Source organism: Sapajus apella, unplaced genomic scaffold (genome assembly GCF_009761245.1).
Source record: "Sapajus apella isolate SASKATOON/1434 unplaced genomic scaffold, GSC_monkey_1.0 scaffold8, whole genome shotgun sequence".
In the NCBI taxonomy this organism is placed as follows: Eukaryota; Metazoa; Chordata; class Mammalia; order Primates; family Cebidae; genus Sapajus; species Sapajus apella.
Genome location: NW_022436948.1, coordinates 41,518,843 through 41,542,630, shown reverse-complemented (window position 1 = coordinate 41,542,630; position 23,788 = coordinate 41,518,843). Strand labels below are relative to the sequence as shown.

At 35.7% G+C, this 23,788-nt stretch overlaps 1 protein-coding gene across 2 annotated transcripts in view; it reads right to left on the bottom strand.

Annotated features, from left to right (window-relative positions):
* Nucleotides 1–23,788, bottom strand: part of EPHA3 (EPH receptor A3) — a 365,310-nt gene that overhangs the window by 117,127 nt on the left and 224,395 nt on the right. For both annotated transcript variants that reach the window (XM_032277200.1, XM_032277201.1), the window contains exons 4-5: nucleotides 7,569–7,724; nucleotides 6,541–6,876 (exon numbers count right to left, since the gene is read on the bottom strand). In XM_032277200.1, coding sequence (XP_032133091.1) covers nucleotides 6,541–6,876; nucleotides 7,569–7,724 — 492 coding nt within the window. The remainder of the gene's footprint in view (nucleotides 1–6,540; nucleotides 6,877–7,568; nucleotides 7,725–23,788) is intronic.

The following is a 23,788-nucleotide window of genomic DNA, read 5'->3' as shown; positions in this document are numbered from 1 at the left end:
TGCCTTTGCTTCTTTTTCTAGCCCAACTTAGATATAGGCCAATATACATAACTTTCAATCAGTCATTTCTATTACATCCTATGTTGGGCACCTCAACGATGGCACAACATCAATGGATATACATGCATCATGCATACACATGTGTGTGTGCAATGAACAACACAAGAATGACCTATTATACCGAGGGTTGTCACACATGACAGCTATGAACCACAAGTTTGAAAAAACTTGGGGCCCAAGCCAATCGCACCAACGAAATGTATCCAAGTTTGATGTTATATGTTTTCATATTTTTAATTAAAAAGAAAAGAGTTTCTATTTGCCCTAGACACAGGAAGATCTCCATGATTACTCTGGAGACAGGGTATAACTTATTTAAGCCCTTTCCCAGTCACAAATTCTCTCTCATTTTATTCAATCCTCACAGCAATCTATGTATAGGAATTACTGTACCAATCATCAAAAAGGACACAAAGATGCCAGTAAGTGTAGTCCAATAGCTCCCTTAAATTCATTTCTAAACACAATTGGTAATGAATGAATAAAAAAACCTAATTTTAAAATACAAAATATAGTCAATTCGTTAAGTGGCAGTACCTGAATTTACAACTGCACTTTGTCACTGTCCTGTTCCCCTTTGTTTTTCAAATACCTTTTTCCTCCCAGGCGTATTTGCTTCACTTATAAACAAGCAGCAGATTATTTATTTTCATAAGTACATGATACAATGTGCATTAACTTAATTTCCTATAACATATAATTGGAAGGAGACTAGTTCAAATGTTAAATTTCACAGAAAGATAAAGCAATAGCTCTGATAAATGACCTATGACCTATTCTGAGGCCGAATCAGCTTGGAATCATAGATGATTATTTGTCTTTTTTTTTTTTTTTTTTTTTTATTGGAGTCTTGCTCTCTTGCCAGGCTGGAGGGCAGTGGCACAATTTCGGCTCACTGCAACCTCCAACTTCCGTGTTCAAGTGTTTCTCCTGCCTCAGGAGAGGAAGATGCATCATAGAACATTCCTAAAGCTATATGATGTTCACTATTTTGTTAGGTGATGATTTTCATTACGTTTAAAGTTTCTGATTCGTTACATTGAGCTGACAAATGTCCACCTTCATGTTCGGAAAAAATTCATGTAGGTCCTTCTGGTGTCTAATTTACTTCCAAGGAATATAATTACACAGCAACACATAACTCTATAGGGACCATACCAACAGGTGGCCATAGTTTAATGGCAGATTCACCTAAGCACTTATCTTACCTTTATTTTGAAAAGCTTGCTTCTTCAGAAATGCTGAAGCCTGACTGATGTCTTTGACATGAGTTATTTCTTTGCCATATCTACATAAACTAAGTCCCAAAAGAACAATAAGGTGGCTAGAGGAAATATATTCCAGAATAAAAATACAGAAAAGTTAGAAGTATTTCCTTTATCAAACACAAAAATTTAGAGTAGAATCTTTTTTTTTTTAGATGAAGTCTTGCTCTGTCACCCAGGCTGGAGCGCAACGGCGCAATCTCAGCTCACTGCAACCTCTGCCACCCAGGTTCAAGAGATTATCCCACCTCAGCCTCCCAAGAAGCTGGGATTGCAGGCACCTGCCATCATGACTGACTAATTTGTATATTTTTGTGGAACAGGCTTTTACCATGTTGACCAGGCTGCTGTTGAACTCATGACCTCACGTGATCCACCCCCCTCAGTCTCCCAAAGTGCTAAGATTGCAGGGGTGAGCCACAGCACCCAGCCTAGAGTGGATTCTAAATTTACCCAAAGGGCGCTGGTATTTTAGAGTTTGCTTTTTAAAGTATGTATTGTTTATTTAAGATTTATTAAAGATATCTACTTTTTTTAACCAATGGATGCTATTACTTTATGTTGTGAAATAAAAGGTCATAAAACGATGAATGAGAAAGCCTCTAAATGTTTTTTATAAGAAGTGAATCCATAGGTGGTCTTAAAGGTCAAAAATTATTGACTAAAATTATATTAGTGACAAAGTTTTGAATTGTAGTCCCAGAATGCCAAAACATAAATTAAAAATAAAAATAATTATTGAATTTCTAGTTCAGCCCCTTCATGTGATGAATGGCAATTTTTTGCCAGAAGAAAGGAAACGGTTTACCTAAGAGGAAAAGAAAGAGGTTGTCTTTGATCATCAAATTAAGTAGATAATAGAGGCCATTCTGTCTAAAACTGAAGATAGAAATTCCTTATTATATCAAACAGCCTCAAATTAAGGCACCTTATATTAAGGTGCTTAAATTAAGACACCTTCAATTGAAAGTCTACATAAAATCAAGTCATGTTTTCTGTTTTAAATAACATTATTTGATTGTCATTTTTGAATGAAGTGGCAACTGGGAAATTCCTTGTATAATATCCAGCACCTGGAAAGTCCTATCAATAAGTGTTGGTCTTCTTCTTTCTCCACAATTTTTTTGCATCTGCCTTGAATTTACACAAATTACTTATTTGTTTTTATGGATGGGAGCTATATTATATCAGTATATATTATTATATTATTATAAACAGAAACTGAAGGTAAACAGAACATCAATTGAATTTCGCCATTTGGATATAAGTAAAACAATGAACAACAGTTGACTGGTACCTGTAGATGAGATCATAGTACAGAACAATGTTAATGTCTTGATTTTAATAAATATATTGAGACTATTTAAAAGCATTATTGTTTTTAAGAAATTCCCACTGGGGCCTTAAGGAAAAAAGGGATAGGATATCTGCAAGTGGTTAGAAATAAGTAACATTTACATAGAGAGAAAGTTGGGTGGGGATGATAAAGTACATGTAATAAATTATTAATCTAGGAGAAATCTCTGTTCTAGGCATAATGTATATTATTGTGATATTTTCATACATGTGAACAAATCGAATTTTATGGTAGAAATTATACAAACGTGATGATTTCAACAGGGAAAACTGGAAAAGAAAGGAAATGTCAATTTGCTCAGAAGCTTGCTGTCTTGAAAATGTTGAAAAAGCTTCTCAGATCTCAATTCATCCAAGTAGTAAAATAAAAGTAGAGGTGGACCTCAAAACCCCAAGGCCACATAAATTCTCCATTAGTGCTCCTTATTCTAGTCTGAGTCATTATTTGCTACAGGATAGTGAAAAAGGGCAGATTCTATAATGTCAGTTAAGAGTGAACAGATACACATTTTCCACTAGTGGAATGAATGTTTTTGTCCAGAACAGAAAAGATAAATATACTCATCTTATGAAAGAAAACAAAAGGTAGCAATTTATGTCATGTTATAACTTTAAAGATTTCTGTTTTGTAATCTGAAATTCTTTCTTTACTTGTTTGACTGATGGACTCACAGATAGAATCTTTATATGGAGGCCTAGCTTCTTATCTCACCGACATACTTTGTGAAAGTATTGAGAGCTGAGGACTAATATCCGAATTTACAACATAATCTTCTACAATTTAGAAGGTGCCTTATCATTTGATAATCACAAGGATTTTACAATGTAATCAAGAGAAGAATCAACAAACTCAATCTCACAAACGAAATTAAAACGGACATGTTTCCCCTTTATATCCACGTCAAGGATAGAGAGGCTAGGAGGAATTTAAACACCATGGCATCCTATCTGTCACAGCCATATTCTTCCAGTGGTAGGGAGCTCATTTTTTAAGGCTACCAGTCCATTAGACTTCACAGGAACAAAAATAAAGCAAAACCAAGAACCATTCCCTTTAGAAATGGCATGGCTTCTAATCGGGCTTATATATCTTACCCTGGAGATTTGAAGATGGAACAAAGACTTCTACCTCCCCAGGCACACAAAATAATACAGACATCCTGAAATAAATATATAAAATGCCTGGTGGTGCATATTATAAACACATTTGTAATTTTTTTTTAATGGGAGAAAGACTAGGGCAAGTACCTTATATCATGCTTGCTGAATCTGTCTTAAGCTGTGATTTGTAACTGGGAGGGCCAAAGAATCAACCTCATTTATTTTTTTTATGTCTTGGCCTGGTCTTGGTTGCCACTTTACCTAGATTCATTCGCTGTATATATTTGTAACTATTAGTTTCCTGATAAATGCATTGTCAGAAAGCCAGAGGGGAATGATAAGATAGGAAATAAGGAGCTCTTGCTTGTTTTTATACAATTCTGCTTGACTTAAGAGATAATTATAACACAGATTGATGCTCCAATTTTGAAAGAAGGCAGTAAATCAGCTTAAAACATAGGACTCAGAAAAGCCATTTGCCACATGATTATAATTTCTTAAAACTCCTGTGTTCACTGATATGAGAAGCCATAATCATGCAGTATATAGCAAAAGTATTGCAGTACTCATTTTTCTCCATAGAAGACAGTTAAATAAACCTAAGTTACAAACTTTTAAATATCATTAGTTGCAAAGTATAAATATCATTAACTGAAGCAAAGCAAAAGCATATGCTGGTTGGTCTGGGCATCTAGCTTCAAGTGGGAGAAACTACAGATTCAGTAAGGAAGATTAAAATAATGATTCGTGCACTTTATTTAAAATTCATGTGTTTTCCACAAATTAAGTTTACTTATCATCAAGAGGAATGTAAAAATATGAGATTTTTGTCAATGTATAAGACCGGAGGCAAAGGGGAAACGAAAGAGAAATTTGGAGTTGGAAAGATACATATTTGAACATGGATGGACTCTGCCATGGCTTGTATTTAAAATATCTATCCATTGATATGGTGAAGACCAGGGGCCCCTCAAGAAGGAACGGTGCTGGCACAAGGCTCTGGACCTACCTCTTATGCAAGGAGTTATCGTTTGGTTGCTGAATGATGAGGAGATTGGAGATGGACCTGAGACACTGAGCTTAGGGGGCTACTCTGTGTATTTGAGAAATTAACCAGTAGAGATGCATTTATATTATAACCTGCAGGAATAGATAGAACTACATTTAACCAGTAGGTAAATAGATGAAAATATTAACAACCAGCAGAGTCATAATTGTGCATAGTTGCTTTTGTAGATGACATTTATTGTGTGTTCCTTGCTAGCTGAACTAATATCTCTGAGTAAGCCAAGTGATAGAAACCAAATGTGGTGAGTTTTGGGGCTCATTATTTGGTTACTAGAACTAGGTGATGGGAGAATTTAGTCATCGCTGGTTTCCTTTTGCCTGGAGCATCCAGGACACATTCTGATATTCTCAGAGCAAAGACCAGAGACCAGAGACACTTCCATAATGTGAGCCAAATGAAGATCAGAAGCTAAGTTTATACTCAGTCTTGACAACCAGCTTAGAGGTGACTCCACCTGGGAGAGGTCTGGAGGATCCGTCATTCTCTGGAGAATCTGTACTTAAAGCATTCTCAGAATAGCATATGTCTCTCTCTTCCCCCTCCTTTTGTCTCCAATGTTTGTGTGTTTGTGTAAAAATAAGACAATGATATCTCTGGATTGAACTTCTTGGAATGCATACCTAATTATGACATCTTGTAGCAATAATAAGCACAACAAATACCTATCGGTTTAACTTTGTCTAAGACATTTTGATTACAAAAAAAAAACCTGTTTATTACTCATTTATCAGCTATCAATGTTGAAAAATGCTTGTTATATCTCAAAGGGGCATTATTTCTATGTAGTATGTAATCCATCTATACATTCGAGAGATTCTCAATTAAAATTCCGCAGGTAAAATCTGTAAGTAATCTACATAGATCATTTAAAGGCTGATTAAAAAAAAAACAACACGATTTACTAACAGTTAAACAAGGCAGAGACAAGTTGTAGACATAAGATAAAGAAAAACGAGATGTTTCTATGCTTTTTTAATTTTTCCATTTCATACTAAAGGACCTTTGCCTATACCCCTCAAACGCTGGGAAAAGATTGTCATTGTAAAATACGGTTGATGAAATCACCTATCAGTTCATTTCAGGACATTATTTAAATTGATGATTCTAGTTGCTCTTTACTAAGAGCTCTTTTTACTATGCTTCTTTCTAAATGTAATATTTTTAATTTTTTTAACATAAAGCTATATCTGTTAAATAAAATCGGTTATTTTCTTATTATAAACTAAGGCGAGATTTATGAGTTATAAAACACAGAACTTCTTAGAGGTATAAAATACAAAATAATTATATTCAAAATATCTAATTTTAACTAAGCTGTTTACAGTTTTACATATCCTGCATAACTCTTTTTAAAGCTAAGATTCAGGGCCTAAGTTCTTTGAAATACAAAAAGGTTCCCCTCAAGGAGTCTCCCTACTACTATCTGAGAGCCTCAAATATTTAAGTATTTCAAATGGGGAACAATGGGTATAAACTAGTTTAAAAATCACCTCACAAATCTGGTTTATTCTCACTTGAAGAATTAAGTTAAATTATTTAACATACTGTAACTGTTTAAATGCACCAGAAGACAAAATTTTGGGGCTCTTTCAAATCATTTTTTTTCTTCCACTCAGTTTTCCACTCTCTGTCAGGACCATTGCTTGCACTTGATATGATGGGGACAAGAAGCATCTAGCATGTACTCACCAGCCTGATTGGTTGTGATGCTGACTGCAGCAAACTGTCTTGGTGGGGAGCTCAGCTCTGACACCCCATTAATGGCATCAATCTCAAAGGTGTAGTTAGTATGTGCCAGGAGGTCTGTCACTGTCACCGTGGTGTTGGTGAGTCCAAACTGTCGAGGGAGGAAGCGGACATTTGGGCTGCATGGCTCACAGTGTTTTATATTCCACCCACATTTTTTACATATGATGTTGAAGGTAACATCTTTCCGGCCTCCTGTGTCCAGGGGCCAACTCCAGTCCAGGATAACTGAGGTCTCGTTTATATTAGAGATAACATTTCTTGGTGAAGATGGAGGTCCTGCAAAGTAGTTCAACAAAGATTAATAAGCCTCACTTCTGTTTTCTACTACAAGGGAAATAGATAATTTACAACGGAACTGAAAGAGGTAAATAACTCTCCTTTCTTTATTATCTACTTTCAGTTCATCCTTAGAGGATCCACGAGATTACAGACACATGGATTCAAGAACGCTGTCTTCCCCAGGCTGCAAATGGGGGAGTTTTGACTCAAAGGTAAGGATACACTTACAAAGTCTAACAGAATAACTCACCACTATGTTCAAAACCCTTGTGAATAGTTATGAAAACTTTAGTATTAGTTTTATAAATCTTAGTCTTTTTTCCCTATGACCTATGACCAGCATACAGCAAGAGGGAATAGAAATGTAAAAACATAAATCCCCTGTCTATAACCTCCCCTATCCTGTCACATGTAATGCAGGATCTAAACGAGACACAGAAAAATGTTCTGTCTTTCTGGGGGTTGTGTTGCAGGAAGTGCTTTAAAATATAATTTATTTTGTGTGATAGATGTTGCATTTGTGGTGAGCCAGGCATGGAGAGTGAAGCAGAGAAAGCTTTCAATTTGCACATGGGCAACAGAACGAAATGGGCCAAATGCTTTAAAGCAAAAACAAACAGTACAGTAACAAGAAGAAAAGAACAAAACAAAACAAACATGGAGGCATGGGTTGCAGCAAAACTACTCACGGGTACAAGCCATGGATGGAGGGTCTTTGTCTGCTCGGAAGTAATTATTCTCACACCTGCAGTTCATTGAACCATCTTCCTGAGTAGAACTGTGAGGTGGGCACTTAGCACACTTCATGTTGCCATCCAACGCCTTGTAGAAACCTGGTCGACAAGCTACAAATAAAATGACTCTCTTTTAAAAGTCTGTAATAATTTTTTTGAAAATATGTAAAACAGATTTCAGTAAGTTAGAACATGAATTCATTATGAATAAAAATCAAGTTTTCTCCTCCCAGAATTTACAGAAGCAGATGATATGGCCTAGTGTAGTTTTTCTACATATATGTTTGAATTTGCACCAAAGTTAAGAAACACACACACATACACACAAGATTTAGATTATTTTGGCACTAGAGTATGATGAAATTTCCAGCTTGTGTTTTCACAGTTTTACTTGGCATTGGACTATTTGTGGAGAAAACAAGGCAAAACTATGTCACCATGTAGACATTCCCTTTTTAAAACATGATGCAATGCGTATACTGTCAGCACTGCAGTGAGCAGTGTATAACATTGACTTGTTTTCTAATTGCTCTGTGTGTACAACTTTGTCCCACAGAGTGTAAGCAACTGAAAGAAGAGATCATGGCTTCCTGTATATTTTCAGATTCTTAATAAACAATTTTCATGAGCTACAATATAGTTTTCTGGCTTGACAGTATTTTTCTTTACCTTCTATGGCAATGGCCTAAAATAAAGATTTAAATATATTCCTTTGTCTATATCTGAAATACAGAGGGATATACAGTTTCTTATTAAACTAATAGACGTATAAACTGTTACTAGATGAGATCTCTTTTAATAACTGTGTTATCTTTTTAATGTATGGCCATATCTCTGCATAAAATGATTTTTGTAAACCTAATGACCTGGTTATCGAACACTGATTTCAACTTATAATTTACTGTTCAGCATCTATTTACGGTTTTTACAGAGATATGCCTTATCTGCCTCCACTACATTATTTTCCTTTTGTCTAATAGAAAATTCAAAATGCTGCATTACTTCTTTTGAGTCATTTTCATAATTACAGTGAGAGCTAAAATCATAGTGAAAATTCCAACAAGAAGTCTCTAGCAATTCTTTTGAGAAGAAATTCAGGATGCAAATTCTCGATCCAGGATCATCCTTGGAAATCAATACTTTCTAAAACTTCTAAAGCCCAATTTCAGTGCCGTATTGGCACTTGATGATGTAAAGAACTTATATATAGAATAGCCCCTCTAGACGGTCATTGCATTCTAGAATTTTCTTATATTAACTTTGTATTGTGAATAGTGGATTATTTGCATTCAAGTAAAACCTGTGTGGACAAAGCAATTTTTATAATCACAAAATACATTTCTGAAAAGAAACACAATATATCCATGGTGGAATATATTCTTACTAAAAGTTTCCTAAAATAAAATGAGGGAAACACACAGTCAAAATAAACTATTGAAATAACTTAAAATGATAGCAACCATTAATCTAGTCTTATTGTTCTGTAGTTCCTACTAAGAATGACTGCTCTAGGACCAATTTACAATATATTGAACAACTTTTGGTGTCACACTGAGATCCATTTCATGTAGTAAATTCTACTGCCCTAACGAGACATGGATTACGATTGCAATTTTTAAAATATTATCCTTAAGCACCGGTTAAAAACTTCCACTCATATCTCATATCACACAGCCTCAGGGAAATTATATAAAGTATGTAAACAAACAATGCACTTAAATTCTGTTTTCAATTCAGCTCATCACCAAATGCCTTTAAACTTTTAAGAGGACAGTGCTGCGTCTTTACAAGATTAAGTTGCTGTGCTCTGAAGTACTTTGTTGTTTTGTTTGCTTGTAAGTTTACCTGTGTGTTTTTGTTTGAGACTTTTATGGTTTTTACAACATTTGGCATACAGGTATTCACTAAGCAGTCACTTTTTGTTAATATTAGAAATGACTATACTGTAGAATAGTATAGACTATATGAAGAGAAGACAGTCACGTTATCACTTCCTAGGTATTGCATAAATTATCAGGATTACTGGTAGTATCATGAAGGTAGCTACAGTTAATAAACCTTAAAGTTAAGAATGCCACTCAAGTCATTAGACTTTATCCAATTGTGAGTAATTAATAATCCAGAGAAAGTAACAGTAAAAGATAGGTAGGCACGGGTACATACTGTATAATAAATATTTGTCAAGCATCTATTCTTGTTTGGGCTCTTTGACACCCAGAAAGGCAGGGCGGGCGCAGTGGCTCACACCTGTAATCCCAGCACTTTCGGAGGCCGAGGCAGGGGGATCACAGGGTCAGGAGTTTGAGACCAGTGTGGCCAATATGGTAAAACCCCGTCTCTACTAAAAATACAAAAATTAGCCAGGTGTGGTGGCGCATGCCTGTAGTACCAGCTACTTGGGAGACTGGGGCAGAAGAATCGCTTGATCCTGGGAGATGGAGGTTGCAGTGAGCCAGGACTGTGCCACTGCATTTCATCCTGGGCAACCGAGAGAGACTCTGTCTCAAAAAAACGAAAGGCAAAATTGTCCCTAATTCTGCCCGTACCCAAAGGGCCCTTGCAAGAGAAATTGGGCAGTGGGCATGTGATACAAATCATGCTAAGCAAACACTCCACTGTGATTGGTGGTTGGAAGAGATGCCACAGAAGGAGCATCATTTGAGAAAAATCATACATAGATAGAAGTGGCCAGTATGAAGCATGCTTCAATATACAAATAATTCAACATAAAAAGACAAACTATTATATAGAAGTATATGGCAAGTAGTGTTGGTACTCAGTATCCAAACTCTGCTTCCTTCTTGTCAGCAGAATCCTGATTTTGCTCAGAGTGGAAGCCAGTCAAATCCTTTCTTTCCTAGACCAATGCAGTTAGAGATGAACGGCCAAAGATGGCCAAAAATGTGGCCAAGGAAACATACACAGAAGTCTGATTAAAGTCTTTGATATATCTTTTTTTCTCTAACAAGATGGTACAAGTGCAACTGAAGGAAAATTATTCCAGCCTTCATTATGGACATTATGGCTGGGATTGCAGCAGCTGACATGTGATAATAATTGAAAGGTCAAGAAAATCAGCACAATGTATTTTCTGTACTTGATGCAGCAACCACCAATCTCAAGATTTCTTATAATGTCAGAAAGACAATATCCTGTTTGTTTAAGTCACTGTGGCTTAGGTTTCTTTTACTTGCAGCAGATGGCATTCCTATGTGATGTAGAAGGATAAATAGGGAATTAAGTTGAGATGTACGAATTGAATAGAATCATAGCCTAATGAAGCCAAACGAGCCTTAGAAATAGCATTGACCAGTATGTGTGTTGTACATCTGAGATCAATGACGTCCAGAAAGTTAAGTGACACACAGTTTAGAGACAGACAATCTGACACCTGATAGCTAGCTAATAGGCTTTAACCACCAATGTGTAAATATTCACTTAATGCCAACTATATGTAGATTAAAATGCTAAAAATTCTATAATAACCTTTTATTTTTTTATAGATGTCTTTACTTCTTCTGGAGGACTTAAATGTGCCATCTCAGTTAAATCTTATCACAGTTCTACTGAAATAATCAGTGTAGGCATCAGTCTGTATATTTTATAGACTGTACAATTGAAGTACCAATGTAAAGAACAGCATGTCCAAGATAACAAAAGAAATCCAAGATATAATTTGAACAGGGAAGGTATTTTTCTTTAATCTTATAAAAATCAATTATTGAAAGCAAATTACTTTCTGAAAACACAAATTATTTTTCTCTCAATTCTAAACTGTTGATATGATATTGAAGAATAGTGATTTAAATTTTCATTTAATTAAAAAATGTAAATCTTTTTCATCTATTGCAAGTGAGTAAACATCTCAGAAAGGCGTATGCTCTCTTGTAGATGACTTTCTCTAGGATTTAGGACCCTCCCCTCCCCTCCCCTCCCCTCCCCTCCCCTCTCCTCTCCTCTCCTTTCCTCCAGGTCTTGCTCTTCTCACCCTATTGTCCAGGTTGGAGTGCAGAGTCGTGATTACAGCTCACTACAGCATTCACCTCCTGGGCTCAAGCAATCCTCCACCTCAGCATCCCAAATAGCTGGGATAACAGCTGCATGCCACCATGCCTTACTAATTTTTAAAGCTTTTTGTAGAGATGAGGTCTCACTATATTTCCCAGGCTAGTCTTGAAATCCTGGCCTCAAGTGTTTCTCCCCATTCAGCCTCCCAAAGTGCTGGGATTACAGGCTTGGGCCACTGCACCCAGGCTTTCTCTAGGGCGTTCTCTGTATGTGATATCTAACATTGGTATGGGCAAATGAGTAAGAGTCCTTTTAGTTGGAGGGCAGCAGGAGTTTTTCAATTTCACAATAGAACAACAGTGACACGCTGTATTTGGGAGGCATATAAGTAAATTTTCCATTTCTTGTTCAAGTAGTATCTCAATTCTCCACTAAAACTGTTCAACGAATTTGAGTATATGACTGGAGATTGTAGAAAATGATTATCTTATAAGGAAATAATCTCTATAAATGTATAAGGAAAATGTTTTTCCATAACAAACTCATTTTTAAATTTATCTCACCAATAAGCAATCTCTCTCCCTTGCAGTAAATTAACTTGTGCTCAACTACCTCTCTGTCTATGATGGCTTCATCTTTCAAAAAATCCTCCTGAGAGTATTGGAGCTTTAAGGAGCATCCATACTTGTGTGTGTGTGTGTGTATGTGTGTGCACGCTTGTGTGTGTTTTATCTTTGCATATACTAGAAAAGGCAATGATTGTATATTGAAAACATCTCCTCTCCTCTTTTGAATGTAAAGCTAGTGAATAACAATCTACACATTTCTCTCATTTAAATAATTTTATAGGCTGAAGGAGGTTGCACATATAAAAGAATAAAGTAAGAAATAAAAAGTAGATATATTAATGCATTTTCTTTCCTTTTTTACTGAAAATAAGTCTCACTCAACTTATTAGATAACCCCAAAGAAAGCAGAGATTAGACAGGAAGGGTGGACAAATTAATACTAATTCAGATTTATCTAGAGACAAATTTTAAAATAAAAGCCCCAGTTACATAGTCAAGGTTGTCTGTAGTGTAGACCAGCTATTAAATCAATACCTAACTAAGGCAGATACACACATATCAATAACCTGCTTCCAAAATGACACAGTTCTGATTTACATCTTCCCTCAGGTAATCCAGTAGTAAATGTTCTTGTCAGTCAAACACTGGGAAAAAATATTCACAGATCTTAACCCCAGGATAGTAAAACCAAACGGTGATTGAATAGTTGGAAATCATTCAAGGGGAGGCAAATGGCCATCTTTTTACGTGGTTGCAGAGGCGTTTTCTCCGCTTTGTAAGAAGATTTTTAAACTAGTTAACTGTGGCAGGGACTCTTATCTTTAATATTACATTGATATATTAAAGTGAGATGATCCATGAGTCCAAGTTAATAACAATTAAAAATGGAAGGCAGCACCTTCTCATGCCCTACTGCATATCATCATGGATTTGCCAGGAATTGCATTTGTTCATATAATGTTTGAATTCATTCATTCATTTTTATCAAACATGTATTGATTTCATAAGACGACCTAGACACTTGCTACCATGTGAATGATTGTGTTTCCCTAAAATAAATACATTGAATTCTAATGACCCATAAGTTGGTTTTAGGAGGTGGGATCTTAGGGAGGTTTGGAGCATGAAGGCAGAGTACTTGCGAATGGGATTAGTGCCCTTACAAAAGAGGTCACAGACAGCTGCCTTGTCCCTTCTATCATCTGAGGACACAGCTAGCAGGTGTTAACTATGAACCAGGAAATGAGACTTCACCAGACCCTGAATATGCTGCTGCCTTGATCTTGGACTTCCCAATCATCAGAACTGGGAGAAATAAAATTCCATTGTTTATAATGGTATTTTGATATAGCAGCCCAGAGAAATTACAACAATCATTTATGGTATCCATCCTTATCATAATAGAAGTCACAATCCTAGATTTTTAAAAGGAGACCAATTTCATATCATGGTTATTTTATAAATGAATCTTCTCACTTGAGATTGGAGTTGCAAGATACTTTTTGATATGGCATTTATAAGTTATCTTCACTAAGACATTTTCCGAAATTTCTTCTTTTTATCTCAATACTTCAAGTTGCCTTCAGCATGTTGGAAGAAAAGCACTGGACTAGGAAGCAGGAAATGCGGGTTTTGACCTAGCCTTTCCTACTAAACAGATGTTGGCTTAGATTTACTGATCAGGTATCTTCAAACTTTGATGAGGTGTTTGAGACAGTGAATTCCTCTTCTATAAATAACTCTAATGATCTACTCTAACTAATGCATTCCCAGATTAGGCCCTGAGCCATACGGAGACAGGAGTTATTTCCCATTCATTCTGTACACCTTCTATCTAGCACGCTGTGCAGAACCTAAAAGTGGATGAGATGAATTTTTAAAGTGAATGAATAATTTGCAACCAGTTGTCTTATCAGGACTGCAATTTCCTCGTTGAGAAATTAACTGATGTTGTCTCTAAAGAGTCTTCTCAGCCTAGACACTTTAACATGTTAATACTCTCTGTCCGCCCAAATTTGTAGTAGTGTTAGTAACACTTTCTAAGTGGAGATAAAGGAACAAATTATCTTCATGTTCATCCCTGCTTTAAGGATTAAAATTAACTGTTGAAATTATAAAATGCCACATGGCAACAGGATAAGGAAATGAAGCTCTTTTCTGGTTTAGAAAAATACACTTGAAAAGAAATGACAGATTTTGCTTTCCTCTACCAGAGTGGTATATATTCAAAGAGCACGTTGATTTTACGGTCAAATGGACTGAATGATACATTGACTGCCAAATAAATAATCCCCTGTTATACTTTATTCTTAACCGACAACATAATAAAACTATCTGTTACGATAGTTGTCCCTCTTTTATACACTTTGCATTGTGCAGAATGCTTAGAAGTTTGGAATTTTTTAAGGTAATATATAAAAAATTAAATTTGATAAAATATATCAAAATTTATTTCTAATTTTAGAAATATAAGATAACATGTTTTCTCTTTTCATGACAAGAAAAATGAGCACAGTATTAAAAATACAACTTAAAAGAGAGTATACTTTTCTTCTGTTAGTCTGCAATGAGGTTTTTTTTTTTTTTTTTTTTTTTTTTTTGAGATGGAGTATTGCTCTGTCACCCTGTCTGGAGTAAAATGGCATGATCTGGGCTCCTAGGTTCAAGCAATTCTCCTGTCTCAGCCACCCAGGCAGCTAGGACTACAGTTGCACACCACCACACCCAGCTAATTTTTGCATTTTTAGTAGAAATCGGGTTTCGCCATGTTGGTCAGGCTGGTCTTGAATTCCTGACCTCAGGTGATTCGCCCACCTGGACCTCCCAAATGCTAGGATTACAGGGGTGAGCCACTATGCCAGGACTGCTGTAAGGGTATGTTTGCCCTTTTCTTGCTAATCTAGTCTTTAGTTCTTCAACTTTAAGTGCTGAGATAGTGAGGGGTATGCTTGTGCATTATTGAGCAAATGCCAAAACTTATTTTAAAAAACACCCAGAATGGACCACGGTGGAACAAATTGAATGAGGCATTTGCTAAATATTAATTTTCTATTGAGAAATACTGAAAATATGAGTAAGATAATAGAAGGAAGCCAAAATAATACCAATTTGTAGTGGATGAATTAGAAATATTTTGGGAACCTGCTGATTTCATATTTACGAAGGGGAAACAATAAAACAGGAAGTACAAAGTGTGGGCCCCTATCAGGGTAAAAGAGCAAAGTGTCAGCTCTGAAAAACAATATGGACACAAGTAAACAGGGAGTATTATGAGCACTATCGACACAGTGAATAATCATTATGGAAGAGCTTCTAGAGAGAATCTTGGCCTCATTCCCAAAGCACATAACACATTTCTCCTCCCAGTTATAATTGATGACTTTGGACTATGCTGATGCGGACAATGGGTAAAGTTACCATAGTGCAAGGGAGACAAATGCACTTAGTAAACCATGGTGGCTAGTGTTGAAAGAAAGAAGGCAGCCTTTCAATTGCAAAGTGAATTTTGTCTCCAGTTGACTAATGTGGTTGACTTTTAGAAGAAACATGGTCCTAATTAAGGGTTAAAAGGCTCATTTCAATTTGAATTAACTTTAAATTAAAAAAATAAAGCTGTTGGTAAATAGGCCTCTTTCAGTATTCAGACCTTAGCTCCCTACACACAGGGCTGTATTAGCATTTCCCAGCCATAAACACAAACTAATGACTAGAACCAGCACTGACTAAACAGATGATTTCCTGGCCTTGCAATTCCAGGCCTGACAGGGTCTATTTGCCTGTACAAGGTCAAAGCAACTGTTTATTCCCAAAATGAGCTGCACTCCACAATGTTACAGGAACTCTATTCTTTGCCATCTGAATAGAGGTACAATGCTTTGAGGCAAGGCCCAGGCATTTCAATACACTGGAAGTGGCTACGTTCAGTCATTAAACTCCGCCTGCAATGTGCAGCATTTATATAGTGATCAAGTGTTTCCTTCTTCTGTTCCTTCCACTGTTCAATAAAAAAGGCCTAAGGCAAAATGCCACCACACCATTAAACACAACAAAATCAATCACAATCTAGTACGGCTCAAAGATAGCTTAGTAACAAGGCTTGATTGTGTTTGTTGTTGTTTCATCAGATTTGGCAAGACAGGTGCCAGTAACACTAAAATATGTCCTACGTACATTCGCCACAAAGAGAACGTTAAAACAGCTTCTGGTCCCGAGGATGGTGTGTTTTGCCAGCTTTTTGGCTGTCCACTTTCAAAAAACTGTATGTCCTAAGAGTAGCACTAGTTGAGTTTTCTATTCTTCATTATCGGTGCTCAGACAATGAGATCAATTACCAGAATATTCAGGTAATGAGCAGACGATTAGCAGGGAAGAGCGAGCACGAGAATGGGAGAATGGGACAGAAAGTCTTATTTATGAAGATGTTATTAAGGTGAATGTCAAAATGCATAGGGCTCAAAGCTGTACTAAGGATATCTTAGCAGACAGCCTGGAGAAGCTTTTCAGAATAGTGCTGAAAAGCTATTCCGAAGTGTTTTTTTGTTTGTTTGTTTGTTTTAAATATCAGAATAGCATTGAAATGTATCGGAAAATTCTTCCTAGAAGGGAGTTTTGGAGATGCTAAATCACTTCTACATCTGAATACTCTCTAAGTTAACATTTCCTAGGCTGATTTGCAATCAGAATTAGAACCTGAGGTTTGGTTACCAATCCAATATCCACCTTTATAATTTAATTTTAGACAAATAGAATTACCATCACAAATTGAATTTTGGAGTGTACAATGTCACCCCGGGAAGGAGTCTGAGATAGAAGTGATGGAAACCTAGATGCTGTAATTTCTAAAGGATCAATATTGTACATGAATGCAGGAAGAACACTTAGATCCTAGGTATGTTTCTCTACACAAAGTTATATGGGCAATGCTATTTATAACATGGGCAAATTAGAAAAATGTGTGATGTCCTAAATTAGAAAAGCTGCTAAATAAATTATGCTATATTCATGCATTTTCATAAATAAGTTATGCTATTCTCATACATTTGTATAATGGAATTAATGTCTCACATGGAAAGATGCTGGTAATATTTTCACAGAAAAAAAGCAGGATAAATAATCTATATATAATTATTTTTTGTTGTTTGTACTTTCTTATTTATCAAAATGAACATTATCACTTATGAACTTAAAAGGTTCTTAGAAGTAAAATTATCGCACATACACAATAAAAATCAAGACATTTTAGTCAATGAATATATGTGTTTGTATACTTTAAAGTTTAGGTGCATGTGCATGTAGTTATGTACATGTAAAGTATGTAACTACATTGCACACTCTATGTGTGATTAAAATCTACATATCCATACGTTTCTCCCACTCTGTCTGCACACACACACACACAGATCCACAAACATACACTCACCACAGTTTTTGTTGGTTCTTACTTCGATTTTATGGAATCTAAGAGCTTCCTGTTTCTTCTTGCTTTTTTTTTTTTTCTTTCAAAAAAATGCAACATGGAGCAGTGGCTCATGCCTGTAATCTCAGCACTTTGGGAGACTGAGATGTGCGGATCAAGAGGTCAGAAGATCGAGACCATCCTGGCTAACACTGTGAAACCCTGTCTCTTCTAAAAATACAAAAAAATAAATGATCTAGGCATGGTGGCACAGACCTGTAGTCCCAGCTACTTGGGAGGCTGAAGCAGGAGAATCACTTGAACCCAGGAGGCAGAGGTTGCAGTGAGCCGAGATGGCGCCACTGTACTCCAGCCTGGGTGACAGAGTGAGACTCCACCCTAAAAAAAAAAAAAAATGCAACATGGAGGGAAATTATAATTGATGGAAATTTTTTATAGCCTACTATGGTGAATTTTTTAACTTTCCAAACTAAGTAATTGCATCCCCACTTGTAAGATGTATACAGAAAATAGCACACTTAAAAAAAAATCTAGGATTTTAATGAAAACCGTACAAGGTGGAAAATTTAGAGGGATAACAAACAAATTTCTCTGGATGCTGCAAAATTCAATGCAAAATTATTTGCTCTCTTGATTATGTTGTTGGTTATTCACTCTCCAAAAAAAAAAGATGACCAACTAGCCTTTGAGGAAGGGTGACATCATTGCATTTTATTATAAGTCCTTTAAATTGGCTTTACTGTTTAGACAAATTTATTTTGAATGAAAGTACCTTTTTAATCTGAGAAACAAACGCAGCTTTCAAATTCACACCTTAATATTTCATATCATCCTATCAGCTTTACATTCCATTTTGATCTTTTGAAATTTATTAAAATGACTTATGTGATAATATTATTGTTAAAAAGCCAATAGATTTAAAATAAACCTGTGGTATATGATCTATACATTGGAGTGTTTATTATAACGTAATATTACCAACTAAAAGAAGTTTATCATTTAACGTTATTCAGTATTTGCTTTGAGTAATTTCATGGCAAACAAACATTTATCAGGTAACACAAAAATAGAATAAAAGAGTTAGTGCAATTTTAGGGTGTGTTTTTATTTGTTTTTATGTTTATGCTAAGCATCTGTTCTAAAATAGAAAGAGGATTTCTATTTCAGGTATCCTGAAACTTATTCCCTAAGTAGATAAGAATGGATTTCTCAAGGAAATCATAAAAACTGTCATAAATAAGTGCTTAGGGGATCAACAAAATTTGAGTGAGTGAATTTTTCAAATATCTTAAACTAATCTTCTTTTTTGAAACTATAAAGACATAAATGTTTATAATTGTATAGAAACATTTGTATACTTGATTTTCACATAAAAAGAGTTCCATCTTATTCAAAAAAAATATTTTTCTAAGAAAAAAGCATTTTAAAAAATTTGCCTCTATAAAGTTTCAGATTTGTATATTCACTAAAATTTTGTATTTTCAAAAATACACAAATATTCCCCTTCCCCAGGGAAGGTGGAAAGAAACTTCTCAAGTATATAGAACAACCTCATGGGCAGATGCCACAGCAATACACAGTAGTATTTTGGTGTTATGAAAATGAAATATCCAAAAACTTTAAGATGCACTATAACAGGTTTGCATTCTTTAAAGTGGGTAATTTCTAAATATAGAGATAAATGTTTTTTTCACTGTGTTATTCTAAAACTTTACCTTCAACTTGCAAGATGAATTATAATAAAAGTAATAAGATAATTAAATCCATTTAAAAGGAAGAGAGAATTAAAGGTCAGCAAGGATGGGAGAAAAGATGAGAAAATAGTATATTGGAAATATTGAGATGCATTGCTTATAGTTGGCAAATACATAACACTCACAGTATAAATAACTGGGACATATTAGGAGGTTGGATCATACGGAAGAACAATAGAAGGATTTCTGCCATTTTTGTTCAGGAAATGTCACATAACCTCAGACTTGGTTATCTGTATTCAGTGTTGCCACCCTAAAGGTGTGGAGGGGATGGTGGGGGGTGAAGTGGGGAGTGGGAGGGAGAAGGAGAGAGAGAATTGGTGTGTTTGTGTGTGTTAAAATGGACACACCCAGGTTATGTGTGTATGTTTATATATGAATTTAAACCATTACTCTATTTCTTAGTAGAGATAATTATGCATTCCATTAATCTGTTGGAATTACTTTTTGGATTTTCATTGATTGCCTTGAGATATTCATTCAGGATAATTGTCTTCTTTTTATATTCTGCAAAAAAATGAACCTGGAAAGGTGAGGGATTGGGAAGAGGGTTTGAAAGGGATTTAGTTCCCCCGAGATTGTTACATCTTATCCCAGCAGCACACATTCTGTTGGCTTGGAAAACCCAGGTAGATTAAACTACAATGTTTACATCTCCTCTTCCAGAAACACCTACTTGGTTTACATCTCCTCTTCCAGAAACACCTACTTGGTGAGAGCAGTTCATACCTACATGTAATGCAAAAGCAGCATTGACTGGAAACCTACCCCATGCCTAGCATTGCACTTGTGTTTTAATTCCATATTCATAACAATTATGTAAGACTGGTATTATCTCTTTTTCATGAGGAAGAGATTAAGGCTTAAAGATATTAACTGCATTGGCTGTTTATCCCAAGATCACGTGTTGTAAATAGAAATGAAACATGTTTGAGGGTTTCCAAGAAAGAGATATTCTGTGTTTTTCCATCCAATTTCTTCTTATTCGTGTATAATTTTTTTTTTTTTTTTTTGAGACGGAGTTTCACTCATGTTACCCAGGCTGGAGTGCAATGGCGCGAACTCGGCTCACCGCAACCTCCACCACCTGGGTTCAGGCAATTCTCCTGCCTCAGCCTCCTGAGTAGCTGGGATTACAGGCACGCACCACCATGCCTGGCTAATTTTTCGTATTTTTAGTAGAGACGGGGTTTCACCATGTTGACCAGGATGGTCTCGATCTCTTGACCTCGTGATCCACCCGCCTCGGCCTCCCAAAGTGCTGGTATTACAGGCTTGAGCCACCGCGCCCGGCCTCGTGTATAATTTTAAAGTGACAATTAATGTAGCACTAACACGCAATCCTGCACTGTAAAAATAATGTAACCAATTTAATGGAAGTGTGACTATGAAGATAGAAACATCTTCCAAGGCACACAGGGAAACTGATTACCTCATTTCTTTCCAGTGACTGCTAGTTCCGTAGCAGTTTTCTTCAACAGTATCTTAGGTGTCTAACCAAATGACCATCTCTGATGGAAAGAAATTTTAGCTATTAGGAATAGAGAATGCCTAATTTATGCAGACTTGCTGAAAAGGTATTTTCGGTTTGAATTATTTTGTGACAGGATCTGCCTACTTACTATATAATGCACTGAATACTATATGTTATTAGCCAAAACATGGAACTTTATTGTGTAGAGGGAAAAATAAAAATTTTATTTTCCTAAATTACTGGAGGGTGCTTAATTTCTGATAGAGTAAAGTAATAAAGTGGGATTGCATACATTCTTTGTGGTGTTTTTTTCTTTTTTTGAGATGGAGTTACACTCTGTTACCCAGGGTGGAGTGCAATGGCATGGTCTTGGCTCACTGCAATCTCCACCTCCTGGGTTTAAGCAATGCTCCTGCCTCCGCCTCCCAAGTAGCTGGGATTACAGGTGAGAACCACAATGCTCTGCTTATTTTTGTATCTTCAGTGGAGATGGGGTTCCACCATATTGGCCAGGCTGGTCTCCAACTTCCAACCTCAAGTGATCCACCCACTTTGGCCTCCCAAGTTCTTTGAGTGTTGATCGGAAACAATTTATGGCATTTACAGATACAGCGGCCTACTATGTATCTGCACCATGTATCTGAAAATAATACAGTGAAAAAAAATAGCACGGTTCTCAATATTTTCAGGAGTATGTTGATGTGCTTCAGAAAAGATGCCTAATCAAACCTGTTGCACTGTGCCCCATCTGTACTTATCAATTTGATTATACATTTGCACAACTAAATAAAATATTTAAAACCAGTAACACTTTTGTTAATTAGAACTGGAATAGTACATCTAATGTGCCTTCAGTATAACATGTGATAGAATCTGTACCACGTTCTTTGTGAGAAACTCTTGGTTTCTTAGCACCTATAATCTATTTGACGGCACATAGTTTGGGGATTTATCTGAAAAGAAAATGAAAATTTTTATGAATACACGAGTTCATGGAAGTATTATATAAAATAATCTAAACTCATATTCTATCAGCCATGCCTAACTGCCTTAATATTTTGTCATCTGTGTGTTCACAGGCCAGATAAAAATTTCAACTACCTGAAAGTCTTCTTTCTAAAACAGTGTACTCTATTCAGTTGAAAATTGATATATCTTGTAAGGTAATCTAGTTACTTATCTACACATCAACTAAACACTGACAGTATAATCATGTTTCATAAAAGATATGCAGAAAACACATTCTACATGTGTTTAAAACTCAACTCCTATTATATTATTTCAGTGTGACAGATAAGGTACGTGTACTTCATGGGCATCTTTCCTGTATTTAACTGTATTTCTCACCATGGATTAGAATGACTGGCTTATATAAAGCAACCAAAAAACTTTTAGGGAAGAATGGAGGCCTCTTTCATCTCCCCACAGCAATGCCCCATTATCACATGTCCTATGCCCAATTACTTGGCTCTACCAAACATATGTATCATCGTAGGTCTAGTTTCCTTTTAAAGAATCAGTCTCATGCTATGAATCAATCATGAAGTTTTCTAACAATAAAATAAACAGAAAGAGGAAGGACAAGTTTTTCAAGATATTTATGTGTCCCATTACGTGCTAAATACTGAAATACAGTTGGCTTCTGTATTTATGGGTTCTGCATCCATGGATTCAATCAACCGCAGATCAATTTTTTTTTTTTTTTTTTTTTTTTTAGAAAAAATTGATAGTCAAGGGCCAGGTGCAATGGCTCATGCCTGTGATCCTAGCACTTCAGGAGGCCAAGACAGGTGGACATCTTCAGCTCTAGAGTTCCAGACCAGACTGGGCAACATGGCAAAACCCAGTCTCTACAAAAAATACAAGAATTAGCAGGGTATGGTGGTGCTTACCTGTAACCCCAGCTACTCAGGAGGCTGATGTGGGAGGACCACCAGAACCCAGGGTCGTCAAGGCTTCAGTGAGTCACAATTGCATCAGTGCACTCCAGCCTGGGCAACAGAGCAATATCTTGTCTCAAAAAATAAGATGGTTGTACCTGTATTGAATAGGTACAGATCTTTTTCTTGCTGTTGTTCCCTAAATAATAAAGTATAACTACCACTTATTTGCATTTACATTGTATTAGGTATTTATTATAAATAATCTAGAGATGTTGCAAAGTGGATGGAAGGATAGAGATAGGTTATTCTTAATTACCACACTATTTTATACAAGGAGATTGAGCATCCATGGATTTAGGTATCCTTGGGGTTCTGGAACTAATATCTCACTGATACCAAGGGACAACTGTGTATGATATGTACATAATATAAAATAATATATATGATTAATGATCATCATAAATCACATTTTAAAACTAGAAACTAAAAGGACTTCCCAGTGTCCTCTAAACATTCCTTTAAAAGAAAAACTCTACTTTAATTTTGAAATCTTTAATATAACCTTACTTATATTAAAGATTTGAAAAAATTTTTTAAAATTTAATTATATATATCTTAATTATATATAAACCTTAATTATATTAAAGCAAAATCCCAAAGATAAAAGAAAATATGAGCTATATTTACAAAGGAAACTTTTTTCTTAAATAAACATTTAAGTTGGCACAGAAAAGGAGTACATAAATTTGCAGTTGAATAATATTTATGATACGTACAGTGTCTAAGCTTTAAAAGAGATCTATCATTTTCTGATATATACAAAGTACTAAAGTATTCACATGGCATGTAAAAGGAAAAAATAAAAAAGTAGAAGGCAGATAATTCTAGGATAAAAGTTTTGAGACAGGAAGGAACTGGAGAGTAAATGTAAGTGAAAGGAGGAAAGAATATCGCTGGAACAGAAAGGATATGAGGCCTCAAATTAGCTTGGTGACACACGCAGGCCAATCAGAGCAAGCCACATATTCAGGGTTATATTAAGGTGGCTTGTTTTTCTTTTCTTTTTTCTTT